The sequence below is a fragment of the Saccopteryx bilineata genome, chromosome 6 (assembly GCF_036850765.1).
Source record: "Saccopteryx bilineata isolate mSacBil1 chromosome 6, mSacBil1_pri_phased_curated, whole genome shotgun sequence".
NCBI lineage: Eukaryota > Metazoa > Chordata > Mammalia > Chiroptera > Emballonuridae > Saccopteryx > Saccopteryx bilineata.
Window position 1 is genome coordinate 1,839,112 of NC_089495.1, and position 25,856 is coordinate 1,864,967.

Here is a 25,856-nt window from a genome sequence, read left to right on the forward strand (position 1 = left end):
CCTCCTCAGTGAAATCACCGTACTTAATGAGGTTAAAGGAATGATGCAGATCTAAAACTCCATTATCTCTGCGATAGAGTTTGGTGAGGGCAGCGCTGCCTCAGTCAGTGAGCGTCGTCTCGTTTCCGACCAGCTCCTCTCTTCGGCCCTCCCGGAAGATCCTCTTCTTCTAGGAGCACGTGGAAGGTGTTGGCTGGAGAGGACCCTCTTCCTCACCCTGGCAACGTCCTCCGGCACAGGGCCTGGGCAGTTCCCCGTGTTGTGTGGGGCAGTCTGCTCCGTGTGCTGCCGGTCCGGGTTCCCTGGAATGACCACACCACCTGGTGTTGCTCACTCACAGTGTTTCCGGGGTTTGGTTCTGTTTTGTTCTGGGTTTTTTTTTTGTTTTTGTTTTTTTTTGACAATTATGAATAGAGTTACTCTAAACACTCATGCAGAGTAAGTGATATTTCTCTCGGGTAAACACCTAGGAGTGGGATTGCTGGACCACATGATGAATGAGCATTTAACTGTATTTGAAACTACCAACCTGTTTTCTAGAAGCACTGTACCATTTTAAATCCCCAGTGCTGTCTCGATGTTTATATAGAGCAGTGGTTTTCAACCTTTCAATACCTGGGGACCAGGGAAAACGGGAGAATTATTTACGGGACCACTAAGGCAGAGATAAAAACCAGTATTAGTATTTTGTGCATTACCTTTTAATGCTGATAATATAAAATGAAATGTCTCTAAAGTAACCAGATGAACAGTAAAATATATATATATATGTATGTATATATATATTAATAAACACAACTGAAATTTCTAGAGAACAAACATTCAGTAAAGCTAGTGTGAAGCTGCCGTTGCTTCTTGGCAAGGACACTCGCTGACCGGGGCTCAGTTTTGTTTCCAGGCGACAAGCACTGCACTGACCTCTGTTTGGTGTCTCCGCCTGGTTTTCATAAGAGATAGGGCTGGAAACGCCACCTCGCTTAAGTAGGTAGTAGAAAATATGACTGAAAACGTGAGAGCTCTGTAATGAGATGGGCACACTTCCTCCAGTGACACCCCAAGGCTGCATCTGACGTCTGGACACCAGAGAGACAACGGCAGACGAAACCACCAGTCTTCCTTCTTCACATGAGCGAGGGAGCGGGAGTGGACATCGCCCACAAATGGGTGCTTGACCCCAAAGCTCCCTTTACGGGGATCCCCCTGTTCAGGGTGATAATGGTCACAGTTTTGAACTAACGCGCTTACATGTTGACTTATTTTATTAAACATGGATTTCCGGTTGATGCCTGCAGCAATCAGAAAGTCTTGGAAGAGTGGGAACATTTCTACATCTTCTTCCCTTAGGTGACGTTCCCCAAGAATAAAGTTCCTTTGTGAATGCGTCTGTCTTATTTCTTAATGTAAAAAGTGTTTGTGTTAAACCCCTGAAGAGAAATACTTAGTTCCTTGAAGAGGCTACATGTGTCCACCATATCTGCACGCCTAGCCGTCCACTCGTTACCAGCACAAGCTTGACCAGTGCAGTTTCGCTCTCGGAGAAACCGTTTCACTTTTCTCAGCCTGGAAAGGCATAAGAGAACCCTTCCTCCTGCGAGCCTCCTCTCTTATGTGCAGAGAAGGAGATGCTGGTGCTGTGAGTCCTCGCTTTCACCTACTGTCCTGAGCCGTCTGGAGTCCACACCTCGACTGCGACTGTCCCTAACGGTCTGCACTGCGTCCTTCATCCACACCTCGACTACAACTGTCCCTAACGGTCTGCACTGCGTCCTTCATCCACACCTCGACTGCGACTGTCCCTAATGGTCTGCACTGCGTCCTTCATCCCGGTGTTCAGTGCAGGGGACAGTCTCCTTGCAGCAAAGTGCTGCTGGTGAGTCGTACGGTGCGGGGACAACATGCCTTTCATGTTTACCACCCCCCACCCCCCGGCAGCACCCTCTGCAGACATTCTCACAGACCTTCCCCACTCCCAGGCCTCCGCTGGACAGGACCCAGCAAGAGCATTAAATATCTCTGAGCCAGTGGGCCGCCTGGGCAGATCAAGACAACAGAGTAATTCTCTCCTCAAGTCTTTACTGTCATTACACCTCGTTAAGCAGAGGAGAATAGCATGTTACCTCATGTCGTCAAGTTGAACGGCAGAACATTTGGTATCTTTATCCCTGCTATAATCTGCTCGTCAACAGCACCGGCCGTATCAACAGTTCTTTGAGCGGTATTGTCTGAACGTGGCGTAGCCTCAGGTTTTTGTGCCGTTTGAAGACCCAGATGCAAGGCTTTACTGACTCTTCACCAGGAGTGAGCAGTTTCTCCACTTTCTGTATTTGAAGAGCAGCTAAATAAGACATTCAAAGCAGTGAGTTGTCACTGGTCATTTTCTTCATTTGAATTTTCTGACTTTTCAGTTAGTTGTGTCATCTTTCAAAAAAAACCTGTGGCTTCTCAATAAGATCGCTAAACTTACCATGCAAATGACGAATAAGTTTGGAAGCTTTTATGTCATCATTTGACAGAATTTCAGAACATGCGACACACAAGGCCCCTGGTGATAATTCGCTACCAGGTGCTACAGTGAAACCAAGTTTTAAATATTCCTTATTGTACCACCTAACAAAGTTTCCTTTTCTTTTCTTGATTTTAGTTGCACCTTCCAACTATGCATGCATCTCTTTTTCACTGTTTCTTTTAAACTTGAAACACCAGTACTTGGTTTGCATTCTGTGTCTGCACTACTTTTCTTTAGATGAGACTCTAACATCTCTCATGAACTTGGGTGCACACTTCCTCAACCAAATCCTGGGGAATATGAACAAATGACACAGAATGAGAAGTGCACCCACCATAAAGGGGAATGTATTCCAGTCATTCAAGGCTGGTTCAACATTCAAAAATCATCCACTGCAATCCACCATAGGAACCAACTAATAAAGGAAACATTGTAGTAGTTGACACAAAGCATTTCAAAATGTCAGGACACGTTGTGTTCATGAACTGGAAGACTCAACGCAGAAACATCATGATTCTCTCACATCTGAGCCCTACATTTAATGCAGTTCCCATCAGAGACCCAGGAAGGTCTTCACACATATACACAAGGCTATTGTAAAAGTTATGTAAAGGCTCAGGCTCAGAATAGCTAAAAAAACAACAACTATATAACAAAAAAAGGCAAATGATCCTTAGACTTGACCCTAAAAACACAAGTAACAAAGAGAAAAGTGCATACGTTTTTTGTGGGGTTTTTTGTATTTTTCTGAAGTGAGAAGTGGGGAGACAGAGAGATAGACTCCCGCATGCTTCCGACCAGGATCCACCCGGCATGCCCACCAGAGGGTGATGCTCTGCCCGTCTGGGGCGTTGCTCTGTTGTGGCCAGAGCCATTCTAGTGCCTGAGGCAGAGGCCATAGAGGCATCCTCAGTGCCTGGGACAACTTTGCTCCAATGGAGCCTTGGCTGCAGGAGGGGAAGAGAGAAATAGAGAGAAAGTAGAGGGAGAAGGGTGGAGAAGCAGATGTCGCTTCTCCTGTGTGCCCTGGCCGGGAGTTAAACCCAGAACATCCACACGCTAGTCCTACCCTCTACCACTGACCTCACTGGCCAGGGCCTAAAGTGCATACATTGAACCTCATCAAAACTTTGCTTTGTGAAGACCTATACAAAGAGGATATAAAAACCAGCTACAGACTGAGAGGAAATATTTGCGAACCACATATTCTGCAAAGAGCTACTCTCTAGAAAATATAAACTCTCAAAAGTCAGAGGTAAAGAAACCCAACAATTTAATAAGAAAATGGGGAGGAAAGGACAGACAGATGGCCAACAAGCACATAAGAAGATTTCAACAACCTTAGCCCACAGCAACATGCAAGCTGAACCACAGAGAGGTGGCCCTGGGTCCCTACAGAGCAGAAAAACATCAGCGACAAGTGCACACGTGAGAGGCCAGGCAGGCACTGCGGGCGGGAATGTTGAAGAACACGCCACCTCTGGAAGGCAGGCCAGGGGCCGTTTCTCTGGAAACCACCACGGCACCTGGCGGACACGCCCCTCGTTCCCCGCGGACACTGGCACACCCTGTGTCAGCACTCGCACCCGTAGCAGCCATAACGATAGATGACCCAGGTATCCTTCCGTAGCGGGTGTTCCACTGTGGCACCTCCACACACACCAATGACCAGACAAGATCCCGGGAGGAATCAATACTCGGGACAGGCGACCACAGTGGCCAAAGGTTGCCCAGCGTGTGTGACTCATGTGAGCACCTTCGCTACGAGGACCCAGTTTTGCAGACAGGGTGGGTGCAGACAGCGGTCATCGTCAGGGGCCAGTGGGGGACAGGGAGAAGGATGTCATGATGATACAATGTCCGCTGAGTGAGCTCTGTCACCTGGGACTGTTCTGTGTCCCCACCGGGGCAGTGGCTGCGTGAGCTTGAATGGTGACCACGTCGGGTGGAATGGACGACACACACGCGCGTGCGCACTCACACACACACACACATACACGTGCGCGCACACACACACACACACGTGCGCGCACACCGTCGTGCTAGTAACAGAGGGGGGCAGTCGGAGCGAAGAAGGGTGCGTGGCATCAGTGTCAACACCCTGCTCGCGATGTCTGATTACCGATTTGCAAACTGTCACCATGGGGGGATGGGGCAAAGTGGACAGAGGGGTCACCTTGTAGTGACACCTCGTCACCGTGTGACTGTGGCACAGGCAGATGCAGGGAAGGGCAGTCAGTCTCCTCTGGCCCCTTCTATCTATCTATCTATCTATCTATCTATCTATCATCTATCTATCTATCATCTATCTATCTATCTATCTATCTATCATCTATCTATCTATCTATTATCATCTATCTATCATCTATCTATCATCTATCTATCTATCTATCATCTATCTATCATCTATCTATCATCTATCTATCTATCTATCTATCTATCATCTATCTATCTATCATCTATCATCTATCTATCTATCATCTATCTATCTATCATCTATCTTTCTATCTATCATATATCTATCTATCATCTATCTATCTATCTATCTATCATCTATCTATCTATCTATCTATCATCTATCTATCTATCTATCTATCATCTATCTATCTATCTACCTATCTATCTATCATCTATCTATCTATCTATCTATCATCTACCTATCTATCTATCATCTATCTATCTATCATCTATCTATCTATCTATCATCTATCATCTATCATCTACCTATCTATCTATCATCTATCTATCTATATCATCTATCTATCTATCATCTATCTATCTATCATCTATCTATCATCTATCTATCTATCTATCTATCTATCTATCTATCATCTATCTATCATCTATCTATCTATCTATCATCTATCTATCTATTATCTATCTATCTATCATCTATCTATCTATCTATCTATCTATCTATCTATCTATCTATCTGAGAGAGACAGACAGGAAGGGAGAGAGATGAGAAGCATCAACTTGTAGTTATGGCACCTTCGTTGTTCACTGATTGCTTCTCGTACATGGTTTGGCCGGTGTGGGGGCCTGCAGCCGAGCCAGTGACCCCACACTCAACCCGGCGACCCCACGCTCTAGCTGGTGAGCTCACACTCAAGCCAGAGACCTTGAGGTTTCACACCTGGGTCCTCAGCGTCTCAGGCTGATGTGCTCCTCCCTGCCCCCCTTCCTTTCCAGCACGGTCCCTTTCCAGAGACAACTGGGGACAATGCAGAATTCTGCCTGTGTCTTTCCAGAGACAACTGGGGACAATGCAGAATTCTGCCTGTGTCTTTCCAGAGACAACTGGGGACAATGCAGAATTCTGCCTGTGTCTTTCCAGAGACAACTGGGGACAATGCAGAATTCTGCCTGTGTCTTTCCAGAGACAACTGGGGACAATGCAGAATTCTGCCTGTGTCTTTCCAGAGACAACTGGGGACAATGCAGAATTCTGCCTGTGGTATTGCATTAAGGCAGCGGGGCTAGCTACAATATAATAGTATCTTCTCTTTGATGCATACTGTTAGTTCCTAAACCCATTCTTCCTCAACCAATTTATGTTACACTTAATAATAACCCTTTGAGGTTGAGAGGCTACAATCGGCAGCTAGGCCTGCTGCTCGGGAAAACGCGTGCCCCTTACTGTTTCCAAAGCACTTATCCCCCCAAAAAGCATAACTTCGCCTCTGAGGTTAATTTCATGTCAAAAACACACAACCCAGCTCTAAGGGCCCTGACGGACGAGTCGTGGAGAGGAGACCCGTGGCCGAGGACTGTCACTCAGGGAACACAGCCCCGGAGTCAGGGCGGTGGGGAGACTGGCAGAGCGGCTGGGAAGTGACCACCGCGGGCAGAGAACTGTGGCTCAGGGAACACAGCCACGGAGTCAGGGCGGGTGGGGAGACTGGCAGAGCGGCTGGGAAGTAACCACCGCGGGCAGAGCACTGTCGCTCAGGGAACACAGCCACGGGAGTCAGGGCGGGTGGGGAGACTGGCAGAGCGGCTGGGAAGTGACCACCGCGGGCAGAGCACTGAACCTCAGGGAACACAGCCACGGGAGTCAGGGCGGGTGGGGAGACTGGCAGAGCGGCTGGGAAGTAACCACCGTGGGCAGAGAACTGTCGCTCAGGGAACACAGCCACGGGAGTCAGGGCCGGTGGGGAGACTGGCAGAGCAGCTGGGAAGTAACCACCGCGGGCAGAGAACTGTCCCTCAGGGAACACAGCCACGGGAGTCAGGGCGGTGGGGAGACTGGCAGAGCAGCTGGGAAGTAACCACCATGGGCAGAGAACTGTCGCTCAGGGAACACAGCCACGGGAGTCAGGGCAGGTGGGGAGACTGGCAGAGCGGCTGGGAAGTAACCACCGTGGGCAGAGAACTGTCCCTCAGGGAACACAGCCACGGAGTCAGGGCGGTGGGGAGACTGGCAGAGCGGCTGGGAAGTGACCACCGCGGGCAGAGAACTGTCCCTCAGGGAACCCAGCCACGGAGTCAGGGCGGGTGGGGAGACTGGCAGAGCGACTGGGAAGTGACCACCGTGGGCAGAGCACTGTCCCTCAGGGAACCCAGCCACGGAGTCAGGGCGGGTGGGGAGACTGGCAGAGCGGCTGGGAAGTGACCACCGTGGGCAGAGAACTGTCACTCAGGGAACACAGCCACGGAGTCAGGGCGGGTGGGGAGACTGGCAGAGTGGCTGGGAAGTGACCACCGTGGGCAGAGCGCTGTCCCTCAGGGAACACAGCCACGGGAGTCAGGGCGGATGGGGGGACTGGCAGAGCGGCTGGGAAGTAACCACCGTGGGCAGAGCACTGTCGCTCAGGGAACACAGCCACGGGAGTCAGGGCGGATGGGGGGACTGGCAGAGCGGCTGGGAAGTAACCACCGTGGGCAGAGCACTGTCGCTCAGGGAACACAGCCACGGGAGTCAGGGCGGGTGGGGAGACTGGCAGAGCGGCTGGGAAGTAACCACCGCGGGCAGAGAACTGTCCCTCAGGGAACACAGCAACGGGAGTCAGGGCGGGTGAGGAGACTGGCAGAGCAGCTGGGAAGTGACCACCGCGGGCAGAGAACTGTCGCTCAGGGAACACAGCCACGGGAGTCAGGGCGGATGGGGGGACTGGCAGAGCGGCTGGGAAGTAACCACCGTGGGCAGAGCACTGTCGCTCAGGGAACACAGCCACGGGAGTCAGGGCGGGTGGGGAGACTGGCACAGCGGCTGGGAAGGAACCACCGCGGGCAGAGCACTGTCGCTCAGGGAACACAGCCACGGGAGTCAGGGCGGGTGGGGAGACTGGCAGAGCGGCTGGGAAGTGACCACCGCGGGCAGAGAACTGTCGCTCAGGGAACCCAGCCACGGGAGTCAGGGCGGGTGGGGAGACTGGTAGAGCGGCTGGGAAGTAACCACCGCGGGCAGAGAACTGTTGCTCAGGGAACACAGCCACGGGAGTCAGGGCGGGTGGGGAGACTGGCAGAGTGGCTGGGAAGTAACCACCGCGGGCAGAGAACTGTCGCTCAGGGAACACAGCCACGGAGTCAGGGCGGTGGGGAGACTGGCAGAGCGGCTGGGAAGTGACCACCGCGGGCAGAGAACTGTCACTCAGGGAACCCAGCCACGGGAGTCAGGGCGGGTGGGGAGACTGGCAGAGCGGCTGGGAAGTAACCACCGCGGTCAGAGCACTGTCACTCAGGGAACACAGCCACGCGATTCAGGGTGGATGAGGAGACTGGCAGAGTGGCTGGGAAGTAACCACCACGGGCAGAGCAGTGCTCAGGGAACCCAGCCAAGCGGGTCAGGGTGGGTGAGGAGACTGGCAGAGCGGCTGGGAAGTAACCACCGCGGGCAGAGAACTGTCGCTCAGGGAACCCAGCCACGGGAGTCAGGGCGGGTGGGGAGACTGGCAGAGCGGCTGGGAAGTGACCACCGCGGGCAGAGAACTGTCACTCAGGGAACCCAGGCACGGGAGTCAGGGCTGGTGAGGAGACTGGCAGAGCGGCTCGGAAGTAACCACCGCGGGCAGAGCACTGTCCCTCAGGGAACACAGCCACGGGAGTCAGGGCTGGTGAGGAGACTGGCAGAGCGGCTGGGAAGTAACCACAGTGGGCAGAGAACTGTCGCTCAGGGAACACAGCCACGCGAGTCAGGGCGGGTGGGGAGACTGGCAGAGCGGCTGGGAAGTGACCACCGTGGGCAGAGAACTGTCACTCAGGGAACCCAGCCACGGGAGTCAGGGCGGGTGGGGAGACTGGCAGAGCGGCTGGGAAGTGACCACCGTGGGCAGAGAACTGTCACTCAGGGAACCCAGCCACGGGAGTCAGGGCGGGTGAGGAGACTGGCAGAGCGGCTTGGAAGTAACCACCGCGGGCAGAGAACTGTCACTCAGGGAACCCAGCCACGGGAGTAAGGGCAGGTGGGGAGACTGGCAGAGCGGCTGGGAAGTAACCACCGTGGGCAGAGAACTGTCCCTCAGGGAACACAGCCACGGAGTCAGGGCGGGTGGGGAGACTGGCAGAGCGGCTGGGAAGTAACCACCGCGGGCAGAGCACTGTCACTCAGGGAACACAGCCACGCGAGTCAGGGTGGATGAGGAGACTGGCAGAGTGGCTGGGAAGTAACCACCACGGGCAGAGCAGTGCTCAGGGAACCCAGCCAAGCGGGTCAGGGCGGGTGAGGAGACTGGCAGAGCGGCTGGGAAGTAACCACCGCGGGCAGAGAACTGTCGCTCAGGGAACCCAGCCACGGGAGTCAGGGCGGGTGAGGAGACTGGCAGAGCGGCTGGGAAGTAACCACCGCGGGCAGAGAACTGTCGCTCAGGGAACACAGCCATGGGAGTCAGGGCGGGTGGGGAGACTGGCAGAGCGGCTGGGAAGTGACCACCGCGGGCAGAGAACTGTCGCTCAGTGAACACAGCCACGGGAGTCAGGGCGGGTGAGGAGACTGGCAGAGCGGCTGGGAAGTAACCACCGCGGGCAGAGAACTGTCGCTCAGTGAACACAGCCACGGGAGTCAGGGCGGGTGAGGAGACTGGCAGAGCGGCTGGGAAGTAACCACCGCGGGCAGAGAACTGTCGCTCAGGGAACCCAGCCACGGGAGTCAGGGCGGGTGAGGAGACTGGCAGAGCGGCTGGGAAGTAACCACCGCGGGCAGAGAACTGTCGCTCAGGGAACCCAGCCACGGGAGTCAGGGCGGGTGAGGAGACTGGCAGAGCGGCTGGGAAGTAACCACCGTGGGCAGAGAACTGTCCCTCAGGGAACAGAGCCACGGGAGTCAGGGCGGGTGGGGAGACTGGCAGAGCGGCTGGGAAGTGACCACAGCGGGCCGAGAACTGTCGCTCAGGGAACACAGCCACGGGAGTCAGGGCGGGTGGGGAGACTGGCAGAGCGGCTGGGAAGTAACCACCGCGGGCAGAGCAGTGCTCAGGGAACACAGCCACGGGAGTCAGGGCGGGTGAGGAGACTGGCAGAGCGGCTGGGAAGTAACCACCGCGGGCAGAGAACTGTCGCTCAGGGAACACAGCCACGGGAGTTAGGGCGGGTGAGGAGACTGGCAGAGCGGCTGGGAAGTAACCACCGTGGGCAGAGAACTGTCCCTCAGGGAACAGAGCCACGGGAGTCAGGGCGGGTGGGGAGACTGGCAGAGCGGCTGGGAAGTGACCACAGCGGGCAGAGAACTGTCGCTCAGGGAACACAGCCACGGGAGTCAGGGCGGGTGGGGAGACTGGCAGAGCGGCTGGGAAGTAACCACCGCGGGCAGAGCAGTGCTCAGGGAACACAGCCACGGGAGTCAGGGCGGGTGAGGAGACTGGCAGAGCGGCTGGGAAGTGACCACTGCGGGCAGAGAACTGTCGCTCAGGGAACACAGCCACGGGAGTCAGGGCGGGTGGGGAGACTGGCAGAGCGGCTGGGAAGTAACCACCGCGGGCAGAGAACTGTCACTCAGGGAACACAGCCACGGGAGTCAGGGCGGGTGGGGAGACTGGCAGAGCGGCTGGGAAGTAACCACCGCGGGCAGAGAACTGTCACTCAGGGAACACAGCCACGGGAGTCAGGGCGGGTGGGGAGACTGGCAGAGCGGCTGGGAAGTGACCCCCTCGGGCAGAGCAGTGCTCAGGGAACACAGCCACGCGAGTCAGGGCGGGTGAGGAGACTGGCAGAGCGGCTGGGAAGTGACCACTGCGGGCAGAGCACTGTCGCTCAGGGAACACAGCCACGGGAGTCAGGGCGGGTGGGGAGACTGGCAGAGCGGCTGGGAAGTAACCACCGCGGGCAGAGAACTGTTGCTCAGGGAACACAGCCACGGGAGTCAGGGCGGGTGAGGAGACTGGCAGAGTGGCTGGGAAGTAACCACCGCGGGCAGAGAACTGTTGCTCAGGGAACACAGCCACGGGAGTCAGGGCGGGTGGGGAGACTGGCAGAGTGGCTGGGAAGTAACCACCGCGGGCAGAGAACTGTTGCTCAGGGAACACAGCCACAGGAGTCAGGGCGGGTGGGGAGACTGGCAGAGCGGCTGGGAAGTAACCACCGCGGGCAGAGAACTGTCGCTCAGGGAACACAGCCACGGGAGTCAGGGCGGGTGGGGAGACTGGCAGAGCGGCTGGGAAGTAACCACCGCGGGCAGAGAACTGTCGCTCAGGGAACACAGCCACGGAGTCAGGGCGGTGGGGAGACTGGCAGAGCGGCTGGGAAGTGACCACTGCGGGCAGAGAACTGTCGCTCAGGGAACACAGCCACGGGAGTCAGGGCGGGTGGGGAGACTGGCAGAGCGGCTGGGAAGTAACCACCGTGGCAGAGAACTGTCGCTCAGGGAACACAGCCACGGGAGTCAGGGCGGGTGGGGAGACTGGCAGAGCGGCTGGGAAGTGACCACCGCGGGCAGAGCACTGTCGCTCAGGGAACACAGCCACGGGAGTCAGGGCTGGTGGGGAGACTGGCAGAGCGGCTGGGAAGTGACGCAGGTGGTTTGGGCTCCAGCTTAACTGAGTCACGAGGCCCAGAGGGGAAGCTCACGAGAGCTGACGTCTGAGGGGCCGGAGAGATCACAGCATCCGGTCTGGTCTGTGCTGCCCGCTGCACCCCATCCCGAGAGCCCGGAGGTTGCTGCCTGTACAGAGTCACTGCTAACGAACATGGCCCAGGCTGACTCCAATCACGAGACGTGCAGGGACGGAGTCTCTGATAGCACCCGACACGTGCAAACACACAGGCACACATGTGCACACACACATGCACGCACACACACGCACACGCACTCACACACCGGTTTTGAGCATCTGCTTCGCTGTGGCTCTTCTGCCATATTATTATTTTAAATAATAATAATAATAATAATAATAATAATAAAAGAGTGATTCCTTTCAGCTCAGGACAACAGCAGGGGCGGTGGTGACAGGCACACAGGGCTGGGGCAGCCTCAGGAGCAAGAAGCGTTTTCAAGAATAACGGATCAGCTGACCATGAGAAAGGGCCAGTCTCCTCACTGGTCAGCTGCAGAGGGAGCCGGGCAGAGGCTCCGACATCCCCACTGCCAGCTCTGTCCCCTGTGAGGAGCAAACACTGGCCACCTGGGACCCGAGCCCGCACCCCCAGGATGTCCGGGGGTTCGTGCTCTCTTCCCGTCACCAGCTGCTAGGAACCGCAGGGCCAGAGGGAGCCGTGCGGAATGCCACCTCTGGACGCAGTCCTTCTGCAAGTTACATTTCGGGAAGTTCTTAATGTATATTCTTAGAGCCGTCTCAGTAGAGACTTACTAAATACGTTATTTAATTTGGTTAGGAGTCTGTCATTCAGTAACAATAACCTGAGTGAATTCACCCATCTATTAAGAGTCCACTAACATTGTCTCTCTCTCTCTCTCTCTCGGAGGGGCGAGAGCAACAAAGTTAAGAAAATAAAAATCCATTGACAGAAATTAGAATTTTAAAACCACATTTAGGATAAGCTGATCAGGTTCTTTCATGTTTCAAGCTTCTCCTAAAAATCAAGACATGAATAGAATTCCACACCCTCCTCCAACAAAGGGTGCCAATAACATATTGAGCCTGAGGTTGTCATACCAGCATTCCACAAAAATGGTTCTTTTTTTTTTTTTTTTTTTTTTTTAGGTGAGAGGAGGGAAGATAATGAGGCAGACTCCTGCATGCACCTCGACTAGGAGCTACCTGGCAACCCGTGTAGGGCTGATGCTTAAATCAACCAAGCTATTTTTAGCACCTGAGGCTGACACACTCAAACCAACCAAGCCATCCTCAGCACCCTGGGTCAGTGCTCAAACCAACTGAGACACTGGCTATAGTAGAGAGAGAGAAAGAGAGAGGGAAAGAGAGAGAAAGAGAGAGAGAGAGAGAGAGAGAAGAGGAAAGGTGAAGAGATGCAGATGGTCATTTCTCCTATGTGCCCTGACTGGGAATTGAACCCAGACGTCCCATACTCCAAGCCAGTGCTCTATCCACTGAGCCACCGGTCGGGGCCCAAAACAGTTTTTAACAAATCTATTAGATGCATGTGTGGTTAGCTTCTACGTTCATGTGTCATAATGATTGCTCTCTACACTGTTGGGTACTAGCGGGCCCAGCGGGCTGTCATGTGTCCTCTGGGGTTCCCACATCACGCTGAGTGAGGACCGTGTCTGACCCAGAAGCACGCAGAGTATTTGTAGACCTGGCCTCTCCTGTCACCTGCTCAGGGTCTTCCTCCTTTCTCTGCACTTCTGTAGACTAAGGAGATACCTCAGTCGCCTCCTCTTTTCTGACTGCAGCTGATTGAACACCCAGCTGTTTTGTGTTGCAGGAGGTCCCCAAAGGGCACCTCTGTTTGATTCAGCCGGCCGCTTGAGTTTTTCGTTTATGGATCTGAGATTTCCAGGGGAAGTTCTCATAACACTATGTCAACATAATTTATGGTTGGCTGTGGCTCCCTTAACAACCAACAGCATTAAAAAAAATGGGTGGACGACTTCAGATCGTTAATGGAGACCCCAGGGATGGGCAGTTGCCTCTCTCTGCTACAGTTATATTTTATCGTTCAAATTCGTTGGAAATTTTCTCTCATTTGTTTTAGCCGTGTCCTCTGCTCAGTGAGACGCGCCGGTCATCATAAAGCTATTTCGTGTGGGGGCCCCATTCCTTCGCTGTCCGGCGCTTGACCCTTGCCTTACTTCATGTTGCTCCTGACCACAGGCAGGGGAAGTCTATCACACATATTTCACAGCCACGGAACAGAGCACGGTGAGGAAAAGTGATCTCCCTCGGGTCACAGAGACGGTTCATAGTGAGCTCGCCCCGGGCTGCGGGCAGTCAGCATCAAACGATTAGTTAGCTAATCGTTTGGCAAACAAACAACAACTATTTGGTGAGAGTGCAGGGGAGAGAGGGACCTTCAGACACGGTAGTGCAACAGTAAAACGATACTAACTTTTGGGGGGTTACTGGTGTAAGTGAGGATACCCCATTTCCCCGTAGTGCCTCTGCTGGAAGCTTCCGGAAGGTGCAGAGAACTAGGGTGACAGGTGTGCTCAGAGCTGTCGTGTGCTGGGCTGGGGGCAGGGAACCAGAGGGTCGGGGCACTCAGAGGACAGGTGCCCCGTGGACGCCGGAGCCGCCCCTGTGCGCATGCCAGCTCCCACTACGCCAGGTGCACGTGCTGGGGCCCATCCCTCCACCTCGGTCCCGCCGCTCAGTGAGGAGGGCACTGCTCTGCACTGACTCCGGGACCAGCGTGAGGACCCAGGAGGACAGCAAGCACGGCACCCAGCACAGTGCGTGCTGTGTCAGAGATTCTCTGTATCAGCGTGGATGTGACTGGTGCTGTCCCTGCGGTGACCCTCGTCAGTCCTGGGCCAGCCATGTGAATTTAATGTGGTCAGCCGTGGCAGTCACAGACCGATGATGGAGAGAGATGGGCAGATGTACTGAGTGGAAGGAGGTCGTCTCCAGTGCAGTCAGAGTGGGGGGCACTGATTTTTAAAGGCGCGGACGGCACGCTCAGCCTCGCCCGTCTCAGAGTGTCAATCGCCTCGCGACTAACTGGGAACTCGGAGGACGAGGGAGTGTGGCAGCCAGGGCTTTGCTTTCTCTCCTGCAGGATGACATGGGGACGGGACCAGGGGCAAGCTTTCTCACCGGCAGAGAGAGCTCTCAGCGATGCTTCCACAGACTGAGACCAAGCCGGCAACCGTCCAGCAAACCGATGGCCACTACGGAAGGCCTGTCTCTACCCGGCTGCAGGAGCCACCGCCGGGCGCTACGTGTGCAACGTGCAGAAGCAGGTGACGGGGCAGCAAAGACACCTGCCTCTGTGCAGGAGGCGCCCAGCAGCCAGGACACCCTGGGCCCTGTCTTAACATCTACAGAGCAGGTCCCGAAGGAGTGACCGCTGTCCTCACAGCCCTGCGTCTGGAGGCGCTGACGCTGTCTGGGGGGGGGGGCACAGAGCCGGCGGGGCCCGCAGGACGGGCCAGTCGCGCACGGCGTCCTTAGATCCAGAACCCCGATGGATCGGAGCTCCAGCTCAGCACCCCCAATGTCCCGTCCGCTTCAGAACAGTGCTGCCCAGGGCGGGCTCCCGGGAGACACACAGCAGTATCCCAGAAAACACAATCTCATCCTTCCACAAACACCAACAGCAACATGCCTCAGGTGAGTCGAACCAAAGTTCTTCTGTGCAAACATTCTAAATTTTTTGCCTTATTTTTTAATGATTCATAAAAAAAATATTGATACCAATTAAACTCCATCCTGAATGTGCTCTCCCATAAAATTAGTAGCGGAACGCAAGAGTCAGAAATGTAGCTTTTGTCATAGTAGCTCTTAGTTACAATCAACAGGACCACTGATTAACGTCAGTAAAGGCTTTGTTCCAGGAGCTGGATAAATTAAGAGGCTTACATGACTTCCTGAGGTGCCAGCCATCCGCCTCTGGGGACCCACAAACCAAATGGTGCCCAAGTCGCAGTGCTCCAAGGACGCAGAGAAAGAAGCACTGGTCAGCCGATGAAGAAAGGCTGGAAGACTCCCTGGATGGCAACTGTTACCTGATTAACTTCTCCCTACATTCCAGCCCCCTCCCCTACCCCGCCCCCCCTTATGAACGTTGGCTGAGACGACAGGGCGGATGGTGTTTGGGTACAGAAACCCCCTCCTCTCAGAGCGCCGGCCATCTGAGGAGAGCCCCCACCCAGGTTCAACCTGTGTCTCCATGTACTTGGCTGCGGGGTGACTGGCAGCCAGCTCACACCCGATGTGCTTCTGGTCTCAGAGTCAGACCTGGAGGCCACGGGGGGAGCCCCGGGCAGCCCCTCACAGTCAGACCTGGAGGCCACGGGGGGAGCCCCGGGCAGCCCTCATCCCACCTGAGTCGGAGCGGGAGGTCTGCCCCGACGCAAGCCTGTGTCCGTGCACACGCCTGCACACATCAGAGAGGGGAAGGGGAGCCGCACACGTCTGCACACGTCAGAGAGGGGAAGGGGAGCACACGCCTGCACACACGTCAGAGAGGGGAAGGGGAGCCGCACACGCCTGCACACGTCAGAGAGGGGAAGGGGAGCCGCACACGCCTGCACACGTCAGAGAGGGGAAGGGGAGCCGCACACGCCTGCACACGTCAGAGAGGGAAGGGGAGCCGCACACGCCTGCACATGTCAGAGAGGGGAAGGGGAGCCGCACACGCCTGCACACACATCAGAGAGGGGAAGGGGAGCCGCACACGCCTGCACACGTCAGAGAGGGGAAGGGGAGCCGCACACGCCTGCACACACGTCAGAGAGGGGAAGGGGAGCCGCACACGCCTGCACACGTCAGAGAGGGGAAGGGGAGCCGCACACGCCTGCACACGTCAGAGAGGGGAAGGGGAGCCGCACACGCCTGCACACGTCAGAGAGGGAAGGGGAGCCGCACACGCCTGCACACGTCAGAGAGGGGAAGGGGAGCTGCACACGCCCGCACACACCTGCACACGCCTGCACACGGCAGAGAGGGGAAGGGAAGCCGCACACACCTGCACACGCCTGCACATGTCAGAGAGGGGGAGGGGAGCCGCACACGCCTGCACACGCCCGCACACACGTCAGAGAGGGGAAGGGGAGCCGCACACGCCCGCACACGCCTGCACACGCCTGCACACATCAGAGAGGGGAGGGGAGCGCACACTTACACGTACAAGACCGTCCTGGTGTCCCCCACTCTGCCCGCATCGCCAATGGTCAGGGTGTCGTAGCCGCGCTCCAGCTCGAACTCCTCGAAGGCGAGCTTGATGACCTGCGTGGGAGGCAAAAGAGAACGACTCAGCGAACGAGCACGGCCCACGGCTTCCACAGCGCCGCGGACGGCCGGTCCTGGGTTCACTCTGCTCCCGGATTCCGCTGTGTCCCAGAGTATTTCAAGCTGCCTTTTAAATGAGCAACAGAGATAAGAGTGTATACGTTTGAGAGCCCTCGATGATAGCTTTTTATGGGACTCAACACTGCTCTTAACTCCAAAGACAGTTACTGTCAGCTCTAAAAATAAAATGAACCCATATTACTAGATATCCAATATTTATTTTAACATTTTCGTGTTGGGACGATGGAAAGGTAACTCGGGATAATCAAAAGAGAAGTTGATTGTACAATGTTAATGAAAGGTATTTTAAGGATACCAAGAACACCTGAAATGAGTAATTTTAGAGTAATCTATGCATAGGTTATATAATTGTTTATATTAACATATGAATAAAGAAGGGCTGAGGCTAGAAAATCGTCCTCGACATAGATATATAGATATATATATATATTTTTATATATGGGTTTTTTTTTACTAAGAGGACCGCATCATGGTGATTGGCAGATGACATCTGGACAAGACTGGTTTATCTCTGATTCCCAACATAGTGACAGTCTATGAACTTCTTTCTGTAGGAGCACAGAATCCTTTTGTCCTGAAAGGGGAGATGTTTCCTTCAGTGACCAATACAGAGAAGAAGAAGGGAAGGGGTGATGAAGGCAGACCAGAGCTCAGGGTGACCAGAAGAGGTGAGAAGACAATGACAGGTAGACAGATGCGGTACATATGCTACACAGACAGGTATAACAGACAGATGAGACAGACAGACTGATAGATGATAGACAGACGAAAGTGATAGAGACAACAGACATAGATTATAGAAAGCTAGGAGGAATGGGTCATCGATAAATGACAGATAGAGAGAGAGAGAGAGAGAGAGAGAGAGTAGGAAGTACAGAAACCATAGTATTAGAGATAGAGTAAATCAGAATTTCTGCAGTCTTAACAGAAAGTATCAAATGCCTGTTTACCAAACGTTAAGAAGAGGTGTAAGCAGCGTGAAGGAAGGCGGGCTTCTGACTGGTACCAGTTAGAGGTGTGCAGTTCTGATGGGCTCTGACCAGGAGCCCTGTCATGCAAAGCTAACACGCAGTGCATTAAGTCCACTATTTGAAATTCTTACGTTACTGAGGTAGCTCGACTATCTTAAAAACCTACTCTTTCAAACCGCAGTGTTTGTATGAGTCCATTATTTTCACAGCTGGAGCTGGAACAGGTGCAGAGATAGAGCCCTCACCAGCCAGCGTAAAGACCGCCTACGAAACCTCGCACCTGAGGGTGGTTTCGGTTCGATTTTTTTCTCTCTTTCTCACGGACCATTTATAAGTGACCACGTCCGACGGGAAGAGAATAAAAGAACTAAAGAATCGTCCCTGAGGCCACTGGGCACTCTGCTCGGGCCTGACCCGGGGAACAGCCTGCAGCGTGGCATCAATAATCCAGTAGGATCTGAGGGTCACGGTCGACCGGCTTGTAATGAGTGGCAGCGAGGGGGTCTCACTCCATACGTGTGCTCTCATTAGGGGTGTGAAGTGGCCAATTCTCTCAAGCCGAGGCCAAGGGTGTTGGGTCTCTGTCAGGGTTTAGCCTCCACCATTCACCAGAGGCTGCTGTCAAAAGATGGCGTTTACTCCACACCCTTGATGCTCCGTGAAGAGAGGAGAGGTAGACCCAGTCTTACGAAAAAAAGACAGACAAAGAACCGCTTGCTGGTCAGAAATACGGCGTTCCATAAACACGAAAACACACACTCGTAAGGAGGCTGGCAGCACAGCGGTTCTCGGCTAGGTCGAGCGAGAGCGGCAAAGCCCAGCGGTCGACAGAACCCCTTCTCAGCGTGGAAACCGGAGGTGCGGGGGCCGGAGGCTGGATTCACGCAGTGAGAGGACGACTCCAGCGGCTCATCAGCAGCCGCTCACCTAGTGACCACAGGTGCGGGCAGTGGGGGCACCTCCAGGCTGCTCTCAGCAGACTCCCAGGGTCCCACAGTGTCACCCACGGTCCCACAGTGTCATCCAGGGTCCCACAGTGTCACCCAGGGTCCCACAGTGTCACCCAGGGTCCCACAGTGTCACCCACGGCAGTCACAGGCCCCACGGCAGAGCTCGGGGCTCACCTTCCTATGTGAGGACAAGTGTGCCCTGCCCCCCCCTCAGTCCCTGGTCACCACCCTGCTCCTCTCAGCAGACTCCCAGGGTCCCACAGTGTCACCCAGGGTCCCACAGTGTCACCCATGGTCCCACAGTGTCATCCACGGTCCCACAGTGTCACCCACGGCGGTCACAGGCCCCACAGCAGATCTCGGGGCGCACCTTCCTACGTGAGGACAAGTGTGCCCTGCCCCCCCTCAGTCCCTGGTCACCACCCTGCTCCTCTCAGCAGACTCCCAGGGTCCCCAGTGTCACCCACGGTCCCACAGTGTCATCCAGGGTCCCACAGTGTCACCCACGGTCCCACAGTGTCATCCACGGTCCCACAGTGTCATCCAGGGTCCCACAGTGTCACCCACGGTCCCACAGTGTCATCCACGGTCCCACAGTGTCACCCACGGCGGTCACAGGCCCCACAGCAGAGCTCGGGGCGCACCTTCCTACGTGAGGACAAGTGTGCCCCACAACCCCCAGTCCCTGGTCACCACCCTGCTCCTCTCGGCCTCTACGTATCGGACTTCTGTCGACTCCACATGTAAGTGAGATGGGCAGGGTTTTTCCCCGTGTCTGGCTGATTTCACTCATCATACTATTGTCCAGAGTCACCACGCTGTCACCAATGCCGCGGTTTACTTATTCTTCAGGCTGAATAATATCCCACGGGGTGTGTGTGTGTGTGTGTGTGTGTATATATATATCATGGTCTCTTTCCACATTCATCTGCCGACGACATTCAGGTCGTTTGTGTCACTCAGCTGTTGAGATTGATGCTGCACCATGTTCTGAACTGTGAAGGGTTTGCTGACATGCGGCTAGAACAGTGACTTCAGCTGTGCACACGCGTGTGAGCTCGCGCTCGGCCGTGAACTGGCTCCTTGGCTGGTCCTGCCCCGCCCCCCACCCCACCCAGTCTGTCCAGACAGCTGTCTCTCTGGCAGCGTGCTGGCTGATGCTCCTGGAACCTCCCCCTGTGGCTGGTCCTGCCCCGCCCCCCACCCCACCCAGTCTGTCCAGACAGCCATCTCTCTGGCAGCGTGCTGGCTGATGCTCCTGGAACCTGCCCCTGTGGCTGGTCCTGCCCCGCACCCCACCCCACCCAGTCTGTCCAGACAGCCGTCTCTCTGGCAGCGTGCTGGCTGATGCTCCTGGAACCTGCCCCTGTGGCTGGTCCTGCCCCGCACCCCACCCCACCCAGTCTGTCCAGACAGCCGTCTCTCTGGCAGCATGCTGGCTGATGCTTCTGGAACCTGCCCCTGTTCTGAGACGTTCTGCTGGTTTGTGGTGCTGCCCGCCCCGTGCCCGTCCCGGTAAGAGTCAGGGGGGCAGCCCCGAGCCGTGGCAGCACCGAGCACGACCACCACCCGGGCTCACTGAGTGCCGGCCGCAGCGCTGGGCGTGAAAACAAAGAGAAGACAAAGTTCTGGGTCTTCTAAAAAAAACTTAAATTCTACGAGAGGGAATGTTAACAAACAAAGTAATTATAGGGTGTTTAACTTTCACTGATAAGGATTCCTTAATGACAAGAGATAAAATAGGAAGACAATGGAAAAGAAGGACAAAGCTCTAGAATTCAAAACTCTAATAAAACTCACAGGGGGATGACCACGCCCCTTCTGGCTGACCGGGCGGGTGGGGGACAGCGGAAGCCAGAAGCGAGAGTCCTGGCTGAAATGTCCAGCCACGCTCTGCAGGTGGAAATGACGTCGTGGGCGGGACAGGGGCCGAAGCCAAGGCAAGTCCCCAGCTTCACTGTGTCGCCACGGAGACAGGGTCCCCGGCCACACAGACTCAGACTCCCCGGGTCTGAGGTGACAAGAGTCCCTCCAGGTGGCCGGTGTGGACACCACTAACACGGCGCCTGCTGGACACCTACAACGTGCACACGCGTGGCCCCTCCGGCCACTGAATCGTGGAGGCTCACATGGAAACGCGTGTCTCCGCCTCTCCCTGGCTCTGATGCAACAATGCCCAGATCCAGTTTCCTCTGGCTACGAGTCCAGGGACGTCCCAACCATGTGTCCCACCGGCCACACCCCTCTCCACTGAGGAGCCCGGGCTGCTCGGGGTGACACCCCCAGACCGTGGCCGCTTCAGGGGGGAGAGAGATTCACGAGTTCCAGGATGGGAGCACGGCGTGGGGGGAGGGGCAGGAGACAGAGACTAACACCAGAAGCGAAGTCCCTCAAGCAGAAAGAGTCACCACCAGGCCACTGGGAGTGGGCGAGGCACCGAGCACCAGCGGTGTGGCCACGCGCAGCGGCCAGGTCCCGTGGGGGAGGTGCGCGGCGCGAGGCTGTGATGGAGAGACATGGCCACGGCCATCAAGGGAAACCCAGGACGGACGGCTGAGCCTTCCACGGGAAGGCCATCAAACCCAGGGCGGACGGCTGAGACTTCCACGGGAAGGTCATCAGACCCGGGGCAGACGGCCGAGACTTCCACGGGAAGGTCATCAGACCCGGGGCGGACGGCCGAGACTTCCACGGGAAGGTCATCAGACCCGGGGCGGACGGCCGAGACTTCCACGGGAAGGTCATCAGACCCGGGGCGGACGGCCGAGACTTCCACGGGAAGGTCATCAGACCCGGGGCGGACGGCCGAGACTTCCACGGGAAGGTCATCAGACCCGGGGCGGACGGCCGAGACTTCCACGGGAAGGTCATCAGACCCAGAACGGACGGCTGAGACTTCCACGGGAAGGTCATCAGACCCAGAACGGACGGCTGAGACTTCCACGGGAAGGTCATCAGACCCGGGGCGGACAGCTGAGACTTCCACGGGAAGGTCATCACACCCGCGACAAGGCGGCAGAGGATACTCCACATCGCCTGGAAAATTACGAACATCTTCTCAGGTGGCCGGGAGAAGGACACGATGTACTGAAAACGGAACGCGGGGGATTTAGGCATCACAGTCCCAGCCCGCCCTGTGGTGGCGCAGTGGATAAAGCGTGACCTGAACCCTGAGGTTGCTGGTTCGAAACCCCGGGCTTGCCTGGTCAGGGCACATATGGGAATTGATGCTTCCTGCTCCTCCCCCTTCTGTCTCTCTCTCTCTGCTCTATCAAATGAATTAAAAAAAATTAAAAATAAAGGATCACAGTCCAGTAGCCATGACAGGACACATCAGAGCATTACAACAGGTGGTAGAATGCAGAATTAATATTTATGGGACAGCGAAACCCATCAGCCGATGGTCCTGAGCGTCACTTGCTGGGACATTGAAGGACTAAAAGATGAAAGAGGTACAAGGGGAAGTTACAGATAAAAGCAGAAGATATTGACGTCTGTCAGGAGAGCACTGGAACAAAGGGTTCAGATCAATAACGAGAGAAATAATAGAAGACGTGTTTTTGGCCGGTGATTAGTGTTGAGAATGAAGTTTAAGAAGCAGTTCATTATGGCCCCAGTTAAACACAACAGACCAATTAAAAAAATAGGAGTACATCTCTTAGACCTGTATAACTCTAAGAAACATCCCCCAAAATCCATACACAAGCCCAGAGGAATCAGTTCTCTTTGAAGAAATATAAACCAAAGTGTGTTTTGCTTTTTTTCTGATGCAATAAGACCCAGGAGATAACAGATCGACAAGACTGAGTCCCAGATAAAAAGAAGAATGCTGCTCTTTTAAGTATGTTTATTCAGTGAAGAGGTGATATTATGTAAAAGTGTCAGAAAAAATAGTTTGCAGATTTTTAAATGCCTCAGGTATTTTACTAACAAATTTCTTTAGTTTTCACCATGGCTGATAAAAAAAAAAAAAAAAACTTCCAATAGGATTAATGTTAAAAAAATTACTTAAGGGTATTTTGTTTAGATATGGTATTAATGACTTAAAGAACTGTCATACTGTCAGAGGAAAGGGGTTGAGAGGATCGCAGTAAAATCACGTCTATTTATTTGTGCATGTTAAATACTAGCGTTAAATCAACGCAGACCGGGGTGACCTGCTGACCCCCGGGGGTGGGTCCCTGGGCCCAGACGTGGCCTCACAAGGAGGTGGTCGGGTCCAGAGCAGGTGACAGGTGGGGCCGTTGACGCCGAGGTGGCAATGAGGCAGCGGGAACCGAGCCGAGACTGTGACCCCAACCCCAGAACAAGCCGCCGTCCGAACCCCGGAACCAAGCTCCAGCGTGTCTGTCGACCACGGATGCCGACTCCACGCGCTGTGGGAGGCTCTCCACGTCCCCAACGCCACGCCACCCAGCTCCGGGCTCCGCAGGGAAGGAGAGCTTGGTGTCACACAGGCACAGGAGGGGCAGGGGTCTCCGCTGCGCGAGAGGAGAAGGTGCAAAGCAGGTGATACTGACGCCGTCACCGTTGCTTGTGGCCGGGGGAGGGGCGGAGGGGGACACACAAGCTATCGTTCCGCTTCTGGTCAAGCTGGCAACGCCGCGGTCACACCGGTATTTTATGTCTCATTTATTCACTCATCTTGCATTTGCCTTCCATCACATTTATACATAGTCCCTTTTTGCAGGAAATCCACAAATACACGGGGTGCAGACGGTAGAGAAACACAGAAGTGTTATAACCACACGATAAATCGGACCCAAAAAGCCAGGAGTTAATGAGAGAGAGTAAGCGGATTCCAGCCACGCCTCCCTTTCCGAGTCCAGAAAAGTAACTTCCTTACAACTCACACATGTTCTTCCCACGGGCTCGCCTGTCCCTCTGCTCCCGGAGGGCGTCACGCACCCGGCCGTCTGGTAGACGAGGCTCAGGTCCACCCCCTCGGCTCCCGCAGGGGGACACGCCCTTGCTGAAGGGTCCCAGCAGCCCAGGCTGAGCCAGCAGCACAGAGCGCCGCATCAGAAAGCCATCTGTCCTCAGCGTGGCTGCTGATGGGTAGACACTTTCAGCTCGATGTGTCATTTCTCTCACACTACTGTTACGCCCTGGGACCGGGTGCCGGCTGACAAACTGTGTGGTCTCTGGAAGGGAGTCCAGGCTGTCTTGCAGACGTGTGACAAGGGGGTCCCCACCCCATCAGGCTCTAGGATAATTCAAGGGCTGTCTCAGCTCCTTGCTGCCAGCTCTGTAATGCGTGGTCTAACATGTCATCACCACACTGCAGGAACACACACGGGGCCGAAAGCTTTCCTGACTCCGTGCTGTCAACGTAGACTGTCAAGATTTCAAGTACGGTCACCATGATCAACACGGGGACAGTGAGAGCGGTGGGTTCCAAGGACAGTGGCGGGTCTCTGGGCACCCGTGCCGGACATCGCAAGGCGGCCGTCCTTCTGAGCGGTTCACTGCGCCGTCCCAGCCGTGAGTCATTTCAAGTTCTGTGCTGACACATTGTGAGGTAATAAGAGGAAAAATATATACTTTGTTCTCACCAAATAGCAGGTCAGACCAGAAAGAGCCAACGTAAGAAATCTGCCCTCCCCACTCGGAGCAGGATCACAGGACGCCCCACCCACGGGGGCCTTCTCTCAGCGCAGCAATGCTGCCACACTCCACTCAAGTCCTGTCTTTGTTAGGCCACAGTGAACACCTTCCTGCCAATACCACTTTCCGTCACCAAAATCATGAAATCTGTGTGACCCTGCAAGGCCAGGCTCATGTCAGCCCACCCACAGTCAGCTCCGAGGCAGGGGGTCCACCTGCCTCTAGAACCACAGTCCCTCCTCTGCTGAGGGCGCCCAGACGCTCGTGTGGGAACAGGTCTCGCTGGAGAGAACCGGTCAGTAGTTGAATCATTCTTGGACGCATCCTCACTTGGCTGGGCTCCAGTGGGTAGTAGTCCAGGAAAGAATTAAAGTTGCCCTAACTGCCTCTAGAAACACTAAACTGTCAGTAGTGTGCTCAACCCGGCTTGATCAGCCTCTGAGCTCGTCAGTCACGGCTCAGGAATGGCGTGAGGCAGTGTGCAAACCATTCGCAGCCTGAAAGGCTGGATGGTGGAAATCTTCAGGCCACAGGAGTGATAAACCCACATCGTGGGGACAGACGCCCTGGAATTTATGGAGTTGACCAGACATTTATTGAATACATTTAGGAAGAATAGGTCAAGAATATTGCAGACCTCAAAGCCTACAGCCACTGAAATTCATCCCACTTGATTCCAGGCCTAGAATTAGGAATAATATGTTTAGACATTTCTGTGTTCTGGAAATGTCACCACTTTTAACACTGAAACTACCTTCTTAAGGTTCACGGCTTTACCCGTCTATATGTGGAACACTTTCTTCCATATCTCCTTACACTGTATCAGCAACTTCTTTTTTAATTTTACTTATTGATTTTTGTTTTTAAACAGAGAGGGAGCGAGGGAGAGAGAGAGAGAGAGAGAGAGAGAGAGAGAGAGAGAGGGAGGGAGGGAGAGAGAGAGAGAAAGAGGCAGGAACATCGGTCTGTCCCTGTCTGTGCCCTGACCAGGGATCAAACCGGCAACCTCTAAGCTTCGGGACAACGCTTCAACCCACAGAGCTATCCGGCCAGGCTGTCATTTCTTACGTTGTGTAAGTTGTAAACTTTATGGCTGTTATAACTGTCATTGAACGGAAAGGGACACTCATATTCAAATAAATATCTGAACAGTGTTTACAATGGAGTTATCCAAGGGGATTAAATGCTCATCGCTGAAACCGCAGATTCTGTTTACATGCACTTCTCCCCATTGGTGTCACTCCTATCTCATGACCAGTCACACGCCTCTCCAGCTGGTTTCCGTGTCATTTCCCTGTACGTCCTCTTTCGTTACAGCATCTCTGGAGGTCGAACGCCACAGGTTTCTCCAGTTAAAACTCTTGCCTTCTTTTAACACATGTGGCACACAACCCTTTTGTGACTGAGCTGGAAGTTATACTGGGAACATATAAATACCGCAGTTCTGGTCATTTCTAAGACCTTTTGAGGAAAATAGAGAAATATATTATAGGGC

The 25,856-nt window shown here is 54.6% G+C and overlaps 1 protein-coding gene across 1 annotated transcript in view; it reads right to left on the reverse strand.

Moving 5' to 3' along the window:
- Nucleotides 1-25,856, reverse strand: part of CSMD1 (CUB and Sushi multiple domains 1) — a 1,658,614-nt gene that overhangs the window by 389,827 nt on the left and 1,242,931 nt on the right. Inside the window, exon 11 of the mRNA XM_066237815.1 lies at nt 16,646-16,749. Within this exon, the coding sequence (XP_066093912.1) occupies nt 16,646-16,749 (104 nt within the window). The remainder of the gene's footprint in view (nt 1-16,645; nt 16,750-25,856) is intronic.